Source organism: Pogonomyrmex barbatus, unplaced genomic scaffold (genome assembly GCF_055798465.1).
Source record: "Pogonomyrmex barbatus isolate J1 unplaced genomic scaffold, ASM5579846v1 scaffold5, whole genome shotgun sequence".
Classification (NCBI taxonomy): domain Eukaryota; kingdom Metazoa; phylum Arthropoda; class Insecta; order Hymenoptera; family Formicidae; genus Pogonomyrmex; species Pogonomyrmex barbatus.
Window position 1 is genome coordinate 3,557,751 of NW_028297149.1, and position 14,019 is coordinate 3,571,769.

The 14,019-nt window shown below is 29.4% G+C and overlaps 1 protein-coding gene across 1 annotated transcript; it reads left to right on the forward strand.

The window, feature by feature from the left end:
- The first annotated feature begins 9,164 nt into the window (after positions 1-9,164).
- LOC148935344 (uncharacterized) lies at positions 9,165-11,525 on the forward strand. The gene is made up of 4 exons (XM_089081503.1): positions 9,165-9,222; positions 9,318-9,446; positions 9,540-9,737; positions 9,898-11,525. Exons 1-4 carry the CDS (start codon positions 9,165-9,167, stop codon positions 10,110-10,112), a joined length of 600 nt encoding a protein of 199 aa, XP_088937629.1. The 3' UTR covers positions 10,113-11,525.
- Positions 11,526-14,019: the final 2,494 nt, after the last annotated feature.

The window sequence follows — 14,019 nt, forward strand, 5'->3', positions numbered from 1 at the left end:
AATAAATACAATTTATAGTAAAAAAGAAAAAGGATAACTCTTAATAAAAATGTAGATTACGTAAAAAATTATGTGTTGATGTAAATCATTGATCTTCGAGCATGGCATGATTCCGGCTATAAAAGAAAGTAGAAAAACATCAAGATCGGAATTATGCATGTAGATGACCTTGGCATAGAGGGAGTACAAGTATAAATATGGATAACATATGGATACATAAATGTATCCATTTTGAGATATTCCAAAATGTGATATGAGATGAAATATTCCAAAAATATCCATAAATATACAATCTTATGGATATATATTTAAGATTCATGATTCCGAGGAGAAATGAACACAAAACGTTCATATTCTGTCTGGAATATTTATAAATTTTTTTTGCAAATCAGATTACAAATTTTAATTTTCGAAGATAGTAGTATCTTAATTTTTCTAGTACAGTTCATATTAAAACAATATTATATTAATGAAACAAAAATCATATATAGTAATACAGTAACAGTATTTATATGTACTTTAATATAGACGTATCAAGTTTTTATGTACGTTGAGTTTGATTTTTAGATCACTTTATATAATTTAAAATTTGAAACAGAATCCGAAAGAACTGTGCAATTGTATATGTGCATGTACATATGTGTGTACGATAATATAGTTATAAAATAAAATAAATACGCGTTTTTTATGTGATTAAGATTACTTATCCCGATAGCAAAGCCTGCAGAAACAAATTTTGAGCAAGGCCTGCTGTGAATTGATAGCAGAAAGCTTGCGTAACAAATTATATGCAGAGTTTATAATATCTAATGATGTCCCTTTAGCAAATTATAATTAAAGCCTGCTGACATGTTATGTCAGCAGATTGGAGGCAGAAATCGGATAAGTCCTAGAATTAGAATTTGCCACCAATCTGCCGTCAAGCTGCGTGAGTAGATCCTGCTTGGTTTCTGCCGCCAATCTGCTGGCATAGCATGTCAGCAGGCTTTGCCGACAAATCCCGAGCCTAATGCGGATACAGATGGCTATAGATTTGCAGTCAATATTTGATCGAATTTGTTGCCAATCTGCCAACAAATTGTTAACATTTTGCTTGCTGGGTTAATTACAATAAAATAGCCAATAATTTTACAACAGTCACGGATGGCAATACGGATATAGAAACTTATCCATTTTGAGATATTCCAAAAGTATTCACAAATGTCCGAATAGATATACATTTAAAGTCTATAAATATCCCGACGAGAAATGAATATAAAACGGATGTCCACAATATCCTGTGCTGTCTGGATTCTATTTTCCAGAACGCAAAAAAAGTTAAAATGTTGCAGGCCTGTGTAATTAATAAATTTTGTATATGTACTTAATTTATTAAAACTCATAATTAGTGTGAGATTATCTTTGATCGCAAAACTTACAAAGCAAATATATATATATATATATATATATATATTTGCTCTGTAAGTTATATATATATATATATATATATATTTGCTCTGTAAGTTTTATATATATATATATATATATATATGTATATATATATATATATATATATATATATATATATATATAAAACATTCTAACTCTAAGGCTAACAGCATACGATGCGACATATATTTTATACTAGCTCGCATATGATATAAATTATTATACATGTTACATTGTTATATTTTCAGTAATTTATTACGCATATAAGATAGTATACAAAATTGTTTTGTATATCATTGGCTTTATATCATATAAATATCATTATATATCATTATAGAAGGTCCTTCAAAAATATGGAAACGGTCTAATATCTCAAATACAAAGCATTTTTGAGAAAAATGTTTTAGGCAAAAGTCATAGGGTTCAAAAAAATCTATTTACTGATCTTAGATCAGATTCTTAGCGTTGCCAAAGTCATATAGAGATCAACTTTATTTTTTTAAATAGAAATCTTATTTTCTTATTACATATTCTTGCTGATCTTGAGCTCTGCAAAGTACTATAGTAAAGTATTTTTTTAATTATTAAGTATTTTTTGAGTTATGAGGTTTGAATTTGATATGCAATTTGACATAAAATATAAAATATCTCGTAAACTATTCATTTTTTGGCAACTATATATTCATTTTATACACAGAATACTGAGATGGATTAATTAGTGTAAAAAAGATACATAATTGCTATTTAAACAAATGGAGATTGGCAATATGCGATGTATTTTCTTTGAATAATTATATATTTTTTTAGACCAATTGATTCTCATTATTCTGTGCATAAAAGTATTGAAAGTATAGTTGCCAAGAAATGAATAATTTACGAGATATTCTATACTTTATGTCAAATTCAAGCTTCAACTCAGAAAGTACTTAACCAAAAAATAATTATTATAGTGCTTTGCAGAGTTCTCGAGATCAGTTACAAAAATATATAATCAAAAGTGGTTTCCGTTTAAAAAAACAAAGTTCTCTATATGACTTTGGCAATGCCACCTAAAGTCAAACTAATAAGATCAATAAATAGATCTTTTTAAACTCAACAACTTTTGCCTGAAACATTATTCTCAAAAATTTCTTTGTTTTTGAGATATTTGACCGTTTCCATACTTTTGAAAGATCCTATATCATTATACATAAATATATATAGATATCATGATATAGATATATTTTGCTATGTAGTTTTCACAATTATATAGAATAATTTCGATCATGGCATGAGACAATTTCACAGTTCAATCAAAAATACTATATATTGTCATTGTTCTCTTGCTAAATAACATTTAATGTATAATTAAAACACATTTTACGCTATTATCTTCTGTATATTAGCATTGCCTTTTGTTAATTGAATGAATAGTAACAAGATTTATGTATGCTGTAACATTAATTATAAAATTTTTTCCCTAAATATAAAATTTAAAAAAATATATATTTTTTTATTTTTTTATTCTTTTAATATAAATAAATTAAAATTTCCCTTTTATCATCCATTTGGCATCCATCGGATATCCTTGGATATGTCAGGGATAAAATGTCCACTAATTTCATATACAGGGTGTCCCAAAACTCCCGCATTTGGAGTACACTACGTGATTCTTTATGTTAAAAGGAACAACTTTTTCCTTTAGCAAAATTGCGTGCGACGAATAGTTTTTACAGTGGATCAGATTAAAAGTGACGAATGAGTGCACATATGTACGTAGCGATCAGGGCCGGCGCGCATTCCTCAGGTCGGTGCGCGTTCCTCAGGCCAGCACGGCCTGATACCTAATCTTTGACGACTTCACGCATTATATTGTTTAAAATATGATAAAAGTTAACAAAATAAATATTGTTTTCATTCTTTAAATTCAACAATTCAATAAAAGAATTATCTGATTTCGTAACATTATCTGGAAATAAAAATAAATTTAAATAATATGGTGTATAAACTGAGCATTCTATTATTTTAATTACTGCGCAATTGCTTATGACAATAAAAAAAATACTGAATTTAACGAATACTTATTAATTACGTGAGTACGTAATCACGAAGAGTCAAAAAATTGGTTTTTTTATAATAGTGTTTATTATAACTAACCCAAATAAGAAGGGAGGGTGTGCGTCACGGCGGAGCCCGACCACGAACCAGTCGTGAAAACTCGTAATTATTTTTGCGAAAAAATACCACCTCAGCCAGGAATCGAACCTGGATCTCCTGCTTACCGGGCAGGCATCTTATCCTTTCGACTACCGAGGCATGTGATGATATTTATCGCAAATAACGTGTTTAGAATAACACGTCAACAATACAATGATACATATATATATATATATATATATATATTACAATATACATATATACATGTATTCTTTCGAATCCCCACGACCGGTACTCCAGAGCGATGTTGGTCTCTCACTCGATGGATGCAGGTCGGACTGCAGCGGCGACACCCTCCAACACCATTGGCAAATATACAAATAATCCTCCTGGAGCACGACAGGAGAGATTGCATCAAGCATGGCTCGAGCCCCCGAATAAGAAGGAAGGGTGTGCGTCACGGCGGGGCCCGACCACGAACCAGTCGTGAAAACTCGTAATTATTTTTGCGAAAAAATATTTAAACTTATAATTTAAGATATTTTGAGAGAAGTTTGGTTCTCTCCCCATTTTCTTAGAAAAAATTAATAAAAGATTTATACAAAAATATTTATCTTTATAATATTACAATAATTACATAATCTCATAAAATTTCAATAACGGTTGTACCGATATCTTAAAATATTTTCACATATTTAATAAATGTGTAAAATTATTTCTAATACCTTGTATCAGAGAAGTTAAAAAAATTATATCATATGCAATTGCGCAGTAATTATTATAAAATAATAGAATGCTCAATTTATATATCATATTATTTACATTTATTTTTATTTCCAGATAATATTACGAAATCAGATAATTCTTTTATTAAATTGTTACATAAAGGATAAAAACAATATTTATTTTGTTACTTTTATCATATTTTAAACAATATAATACGTGAAATAGTAAAAAATTAGGTATCAGGCCACTCTGGCCTGAGGCACGTGCGCCAGTCCTGATCGCTACGTACATACGCGCGCTCATTCGTCATTTTTAATTTGATCCTATAAAAACTACTCGTCGCACGCAATTTTGCTAAAGGAAAAAGTTGTTTCTTTTAGCAGAAAATCACGTAGTGTATTCCAAATGCGGAAGTTTTCGAAGCGGAAGCGGGACACCCTGTATATACACATATATATAAATATATATATACTATGAATATCCACTGAATGTCTGAAAGTCGAAAAATAGATAGTTTATAGATGTTCCAATATCCTTAAAGGATATTTTATTTATTATTGAGAATATTTTTCGGATATTCGTGTGCTGTCTATAGTATTAAATATATTAAAAATGCGATAGTATTACAAATGCGATAATTTATAACAATAATAAATACTTTACAATTTATTATTTACATATTATTTTATATTATTTATATTTAGATTACCCTAAAATTAGCGGATATTTTCATTGATAGATTTTATAGGATATCTAAGTAAGATATTCTAAGACGAAAAATTAAGACTATAGTTTTTAAATGAATATTGTTTAAAGTTGACCAATTTGTTTGCCAAAAGTTTGCATACACAAGCATACAATACTTCGCATAGTAGTGAAGATATTGTTTATTGATTCATTTACATTCAATCGTTTACTCATGACACATTTATTTGATATTTTTAATAGTTGATTTGATTAATATTTCAAATTATTACTATACTAACTTTTATTTTTGTATGTCAAATAATTTAAACGAATAAACTATACTTCGCGTAAGTGTTAGTATCTAATGAATTATTCCGCCCCTGTTTATCTTCTGTATTTGATTTGTAATACGCAACTTATTTTTATAACTTAAGAACTATTTTAATATAAACTTCTATAATATAAATTGTTTTTAATATAAACTTTGAAGAGAACTCTACAAAAGGAAAAATCGTCTTAGGAAAAGAAAAATCGAATTAGGAATACGTTTATTTGAAAAATAAAAAGTTTTCTGGATCATCCTTTATATAGGGTGTCCTAAAATTCTCACATTTGGAGTACACTACGTGATTCTTTATGCTAAAAGAAACTTTTCCTTTAGCAAAATTGCATTTGAATAATTTTTAGACGAGTAGTGGATCAGATTAAAGGTGACGAATGACTGCGCGTATGTATGTAGCGGTCAGGGCGCGCGTCTGGTACCTAATCTTTGACGACTTCACGTACTGTATTGTTTAAAATATGATAAAAGTTAACAAAATAAATATTGTTTTCATCCTTCATGTAACGATTCAATAAAAAAGTTGTCTGATTTCGTAGCATTATCTGGAAATAAAAATAAATGTAAATAATATGGTGTATAAACTGAGCGTTCTATTATTTTAATTACTGCGCAATTGCATGACAATAATGAGTGCTTTCCATTTAGTAACACAAGTCGACACAAGTATCGTTTTGTCCTTGTTACACATTGAAAGCCAAGAAAGATAGAACGATACCTCTATCATCTTGTGTCATTAAATGGAAAGCACCCAATATGTATACTCGGAGATGAATGTGATTTTTCAGAAGGGCCGAGTTGTAGGAATATAAAAACCGTAAGTAGTTTAGTAGTTGGTAGAATTTGGAGATTACCGTAGCGAAATTATTATAGTACAGAGTGTCAGGTCTTGTAAACGAAAGATCCCGAGTTCAATTTTTAGTCATTTCAATAATTTTTTCAAATGTCTTATATTTGAATAGATCAACTTACAATAAATTAAGCATTTATTAAACAAAATCGGATCATTTTCTTATATATATATTATTATTATATATTATTTAACTTTTATATATATATATTATTTAACTTTTGTTTATAAAACTTTAGCCAACAATAGTGACTATTTATTTACACCTATCTACATTTATATTTACATTCATTTTTAAAGTATTTCAAAAATTGAAAAAGGCAAATATTATAATTAGCAACACTTTTTTCACACTTATATCTTATAATTTTGAGATTATTGTTATTTTTTTAAGTAAAATTTGATCAATGCTCTTTTTTCTTCTTTTTAAAATATTATTAAAGGTTAAACTTAAAACTGTTATGTTAAAAAATATTATATGCTTTATTCTGATATATTCTAATATAAAACATCAAACGAGAATGAATTGGATTGAATAAATCCGTATGAATTAAGTTTAAGAATCCGTGAAAAAGATATTTAATTTTATAGATACTGAACACTAAATCCGTTTCCTATACGTCTAATTACAATAATCTAGATAGCAAAATATCGTCAATATGACGTATCTATTTTAAGTCATTAATATCACCAAACTCACGTCATAAAAGATATTAAAATCATAATGACGTCTAAGTCACAGACTGATGACACTTATGACAACAAAATTACGGTTGCATTTCGATATTGACTGCTATTGAAAATGTATAATATATGTAATACTCCTTACGGAAAATAAGTGAAAAAAATGAAAAAAAAGGAAAAAAAGTGATGAAATATCTTTGTATCGTCGCATGTTTTTAAAACAACTACCCATTCTATTTGGGATCCTGCTCGATGCTACTTAACTTCTATATTGGGATGAGACTTGCTACTGAAATGATGATATAAGTGAATATAAAATTTTGACATAAAATATGATAGATTTAGTGAATATTATTATATTGTCGTATAATAGTCTCAATTTTAAAATCTCGATTGCATATGTAATTCTTGTAGATAATTTAATTACTAATATTATATAGAGCCGTAAACCTATATTATATATATATATATATATATATATATATATATATTATGTTTAATGAGAATCATTTTTCTTATGAAAATTGTATATAAATTATTGTATATTTTTGTTTATGAATTTGTTAATAATTGTATTAAATATAGGAAATATTTTTCTTATTTTTATATTGTAGTTAATTAAGAAAGATAGTAATTAATGTTATTTCATAGTAATGTTATTTCATTATTTATTCATTAAAAATGATTTAAAAACGACAATATATTTATGACGATAATATTTCGTGACAAATGTTATGTTTATCTTACGTCATTATTTAGTACACCGACGTCGAATAATGAAAAATGACCTTAAATCGTCATAATGACGTTATCTTGCTACTTAGGAACAATGATGCCAACTCGGCACTGCTTACAGCACGCTACAGCGCACAAACACAAGCGAGCGGTCGTGTACGTATGCCTGCCGCACTTCGGCTAGCGTGGGACAGTGGAAGGACACAGACGTATTCTCTGTTCGTCTCTTTTTTTCCCGAACGCTGGCCATTATGTATATAAGCGGTCACTGTCATGCTATCGTATTTGGACGCTTATATATACTTATATCATACTTTTATATATATATATATATATATATATATATATATATAAATTATTGTATATTTTTGTTTATGAATTTGTTAATAATTGTATTAAATATAGGAAATATTTTTCTTATTTTTATATTGTAGTTAATTAAGAAAGATAGTAATTAATGTTATTTCATAGTAATGTTATTTCATTATTTATTCATTAAAAATGATTTAAAAACGACAATATATTTATGACGATAATATTTCGTGACAAATGTATATATATATATATATATATATGTATATACATATATATATATATATATATGTATATATATATATATATATATACAGGGTGATTCAGAACAATCCCGTGTCCTTGCAAGGACGTATTCCTGAATTAATTCTGAGACGATTTTTCCTCTACGAAAATTTTGTCCGATACTTACATTTTAAATTATAAAAGAAAAAAGTTAACGAATAACGAGACACGTACGGAAGGTAGGCAGGGACGGCACAACTCACCGTCCGACGCAAGCGATTACTGCAGGGCGTTCGCTGCGTCGACGTGTTTACCATACGCGATAGTATGCACCTATGCGATTTCTCACTTACTTTCTCTTTCTCTCTCTCTCTCTCTCTCTCTCTCTCGCTCTCTCTTTCATTCACTTACTTTGTAGAGATCTCTATATCTTTATACCGTTGTAGCTTGATGGATGAATTTCATCGTGGATGAACGATGCTCCATGTGACAGATTTACACACATACATACACACACACACACACACACACACGCGCGCGCGCACGCACACGCACACGCACGCATGCACACACACACGCGCACACACACACGCGCACACACACACACCAAATACGCCAGCACACATACGTACGCAGGATCCCAACCACTGCTATCGGCGACAGACCGCGACGTCCCATTCGATGGAGGGGGCGGAGAGGGGACATCGATCCCCCACGAACATACACCGTATAAATAAGGTGACCCGATCGATACTTCAATCAATAAACCGTCGAATGTAGGACATTCTCAGAGTGACATCGAGACTTCAATCAACAATTCTCCGATTATTAAAACGTTCTTATCAGAACGACATCGAGATTTCAATCAACAATCCTCCGATTATTAAAACGTTCTTATCAGAGCGATATCGATACTTCCTCAATAATTCTTTGACTATTAGAACGTCCTTGTCAGGACGATATCAACAATCTTTCGATTTTTAGAACGTTCTTGTCAGGACGATATCTCACTCTTTTGATTATTAAAACATCGTTGACAACATGAACGATATGGCAGTCTACACGAATGAAGAGTATTACGACATGATGATGGTACTTGGCGAGTGTCAAGGATAATATCACGTTGCTGCGAGGAGATACGTCGAATTATATCCAAACTGAGCAAACATCCAAGACTTAGTGTTATACTTAAAGCGGCTCAAAGATTATATGAAACCGGAAGCGTGTTACCAAAAAGAAAAGACACTGGTAGACATCATGTTGCAAGAAATTTACGAAACGTGAAAACAATCCTTCGTGCTGTTGAGCAAGAACCTGAAACTAGTATTCGGGACATTGCTCGAGAGCAATTATCTTATTCCACCGTCCAAAGAATACTCAAAGAAAAAAAATTACATACCTATCATTAAACTCGCGTGCAACATTTGCGACAAGAAGATTATCCTCGGAGAAAGAGATTCTGTGAGAATTTCCTAAGAAGAGTAGACGAAGATCGAGAATTTCTTTCTCGTGTAATATTCAGTGATGAATCGCTGTTCACACGAGAAGGAATTTTAAATTCGCATAATATGCATATGTGGGACGACGAGAATCCTCGAGCGATACGACTCAGAAATTATTAAGTTCGTTGGAAACTAAACGTCTAGGCTGGGATTATGGGTACAAAAATATTGGGTCCAGTTATTCTTCCAGAAAGATTAAATAGCGCATCGTATTTGGAGTTTTTATCAGAAAATCTGCCGGACTTTTTGGAAGAGATACCATTATTAAACAGAAATAAAATTATATTTCAACAGGACGGTGCTGGTCCACATGACGCTAGTCACAGACTTTTTAAATCAGCAATTTCCTGGTCATTGGATGGGCCGGTATGGACCGATACGTTGGCTAAGATCCCCAGAACTCAATCCATTAGATTTTTTTCTTGTGGGGATACTGCAAGGAAATCATTTACAGACAGCTTCTCGAGAATGTCAAAGAACTAAATAACAAACTTCACCATGCCATTTGGTCAATCGACAACAAAGTTATGGAGAAAACCCAAGAAAATTTACTGAAATGCATGAGAGCTTGCATCAGAATGGACGGCGGACATTTCGAACATTTATTATGAAAAGAAAAGAAGTCTTTTATAATAATTTATCTGCCCTTTTCAAGGCAACCAAATATTTTATTTCATTCTCTTCGAGTTCACAAATTATTAAAAAAAAATCAACAAAAAATCAAATTAATTATGTTCGACAGGTGGACATTATCTGCCGATATTATCTATCGAACTTATCTATTATTACTTGGTATTACGAAGCGTTCGAAGCGTTTCACTATCGGTCATTAACGCGCTGCATCATGATAATAGGCTGATTTATCGATTTGATTTACATTACATTAGGTCGATAAGTTAGATCACTCGTTATTACCACTTGGCGAATTAATGCACTTTACTGTACTAAGAACATAATCTGTCTGATTGTTGTCATCGAGCAGAATCCGCGACGGGTTACGTGCGCTGTGTATGTAACGCGTTTTTTGTAATAATTTTCAATTGGCGATAATTAACAGTGGTGATTAATAATAGTGACCCGATAGATTTGTTCATAAATGATTTTATCAATCAAGTGCGTGAGTAAAACAGTGAACATGTTGACAATTTATAAAAGAGAACTTCTGATAGATTACTGTGATTACATGTAATGTGTATTTCTTTCTTTCAAGTCATTTTTAATCACCGAATAATTAATCGATAGTGATTGATAATAACAAACTAATAAATTCGTAAATAAGTCATTCTATCGATCAAGTGTGTGAGTATCGAGTGAGATCAAGTCAGTGAAAGACTGTGAAAGTATTAATACGCAATTTATTAAAGAAAATAGTTCCTGGTTTATTACTTTGTGTGTGTGCGTGTGTGCGCGCGCGCGCGCGCGCGTGTGTGTGTGTGTGTGTGTGTGTGTGTAAATCTGTCACATGGGGCATCGTTCATCCACGATGAAATTCATCCGTCAACGCTACAACGGTATAAAGATATCATAGAGATCTCTACAAAGTAAGTGAATGAAAGAGACAGAGAGAGAGAGAGAGAGAAAGAGAGAGAGAGAGAGAGAGAGAGAGAGAGAGAGAAAGTAAGTGAGAAATCGCATAGGTGCATACTATCGCGTATGGTAAACACGTCGACGCAGCGAATGCCCTGCAGTAATCGCCTGCGTCGGACGGCGAGTTATGCCGTCCCTGCCTATCTTCCGTACGCGTCTCGTTATTCGCTAACTTTTTTCTTTTATAATTTAAAATAATATAAGCGTCGGACAAAATTTTCGTAGAGGAAAAATCGTCTCAGAATTAATTCAGGAGTACGTCCTTGCAAGGACATAGAGTTGTTCTGAATCACCTTGTATATATATATATATATATATATATATATATATACAAAAACTCCCGCATTTTTAGTACACTACATGATTCTTTATGCTAAAAGAAATAATTTTTTTTTTAGCAAAATTGCATGCGACGAATAGTTTTTACAGTGAATCAGATTAAAAGTGACGAACGAGCGCGTATGTGGATAGCGGTCAGGGCTGGCGTTTCTCAGGCCGGCGCAGTCTGGTACTTAATCTTTGACGACTACACGTACTATATTGTTTAAAATATGATAAAAGTTAACAAAATAAGTATTGTTTTCATCCTTTAATGATTTAATAAAAAAATTTTTTGATTTCGTAGCTTTATTTCGAAATAAAAATAAATGTAAATACACTATGATGTATGAACTGAGCATTCTATTAATTTAATTACTGCACAATTGCATATAACAAAAAAATATACTGAATTTAACGAATTATTTAGATATTATTATAAAAAAATCAATTTTTTTACTTTTTGTGATTATGTACTCACGTAATTAATAAGTATTCATTAAATTCAGTATTTTTTTATTGTTATATGCAATTGCGCATACAACAATAAAAAAATAATTAAAATAATAAAATGCTCAGTTCATACACTATATAATTTACATTTATTTTTATTTCCAGATAATGCTACGAAATCAGACAATTTTTTTATTGAATTGTTATGTAAAGGATGAATATAAATACTTATTTTGTTAATGTATTGTATTATATTTTAAACAATACAATACGTGAAGTCGTCAAAGATTAAATCCCAGGTCTGAAGAACGCGCGCGGCCCTGACCGCTATGTACATACGCGCGCTCATTCGTCACTTTTAATTTGATTTACTGTAAAAACTACTCGTTGCAATTTTGCTAAAGGAAAAAGTTGTTTCTTTTAGCATAAAAAATCACGTAGCGTATTCCAAATGCGGGAGTTTTGGGATACTCTATATATATTTATATTATGAATTAAATATTATAACTATATTTATTAATTATATTTATTAAATATATTTATTAAATGAATATATAATATACAAAATGAATGTAAAAAATAAGCATTTAAATTAAATATTAGAAACACATTAGATTTATAATATTAAAAATAATTACAGAAATAAAGAAGAAAAGCAGGAGCGTAAATAATTAATAAATAATAGGAATCCTCTTTTGGCCATGCACACCTTTTTTTTTAAAGTTTTGTTATTAATTTCGAAAGATAACTTATCACTAATATAAAAAAATATAAACTTAAAATAATACATGAAACATAAAATTAATTCCACTTCACTTATTTTGTAATAAATATTCTGTTAGTATATTTCTTATTTTGCAAATACATATAAAATATAAGATCTAATCGGACAATCTTTATGTTGTGTATATTTATTGTTTATGCTGATTATTTTCATAAAAATGTTTAGTTAATCATGCAATTATATTCAAAACAATAATTCTTTAATAAATACAAAGAAAAGATTTATTTTATAATGATTTTTATATTTTTCTTATTATTGCGAAATAAGAAAATAAGATATAAAAAAATATAAAATATAAAAATATAAAAAATATAAAAAATATAAAAATTAAAAAAAATAAGATAGAAAGTAAGATAGAAGTAAGATTTCATAAGATGAAAAAAGTTTTTAATTTGATTAAAAAATATTCATTTTTGCAAATCTTTTGGGAATAAGAAAGTCTTTTCTATTTTATTACATTTTTTAAATATTGTAATCGATCATTATTCATATTGTACATACTTGATATATAATGATAATATTAAAGCACGAAAATGCAAAGAAATAGAATTTAATATTGTAACATAATAATAATAAGGGCATACAGTTTAAAAAGTTTGATAGATGACAAATAGAATTAAGGAACCTGCTTTATAATCTGTACTTATTACATATGTTTATAGTATAATTACTATACTATATACATGTATATACAATATAGTCCAAAAATCCCACAACAGTTAAATGTTTTGGAAATAATACATTTTTCAGAAAAATCTTTTAAATAAAAGTTGTAAGTTTCAAAAAAGATAATATGATTATAATATTGATTCATTTGCAGATGAAGAAGTTATTAATGATATTTTGTTATGATCATTATTTTTTAAAATAGACTTTTTTACATAATATAATTTCTTTAACTATTCAGAATACAAAAATATTCCAATACGATTATCAAAAATGAATACTTAAATGAATACTTTAAGAGATATACATATAGAACGAGATGTCAGAATGAAGTATTTCTTAATTTTGACTTTTGATAATTATATCTTAATACTTTTACATCTAGAATAATTAGAAGAATCATGTTACGTGATGAAAAATATATGGATTCTATTTTAAAAAAATTACAACTTTTAAAGATAAAAATATATATACAGAGTGTTCCAGACTTACCGTGACACCCATTAATGGCAGATTCCTGAGATCATTTCGAGATGAAAAGTCTAATATTAAAATGTCGTACAATAGTTTTCAATTTTATAAGGGA

Bases quoted from the DNA above. Each gene is read 5' to 3' on its own strand.
- LOC148935344 (XM_089081503.1), top strand. From the start codon at position 9,165: ATGAACGATATGGCAGTCTACACGAATGAAGAGTATTACGACATGATG. The intron at 9,223-9,317 runs GCGAGTGTCAAG...TTATACTTAAAG, and splicing joins CGACATGATGATGGTACTTG to CGGCTCAAAGATTATATGAA. The intron at 9,738-9,897 runs ATTATTAAGTTC...ATTATTAAACAG, and splicing joins TCGAGCGATACGACTCAGAA to AAATAAAATTATATTTCAAC.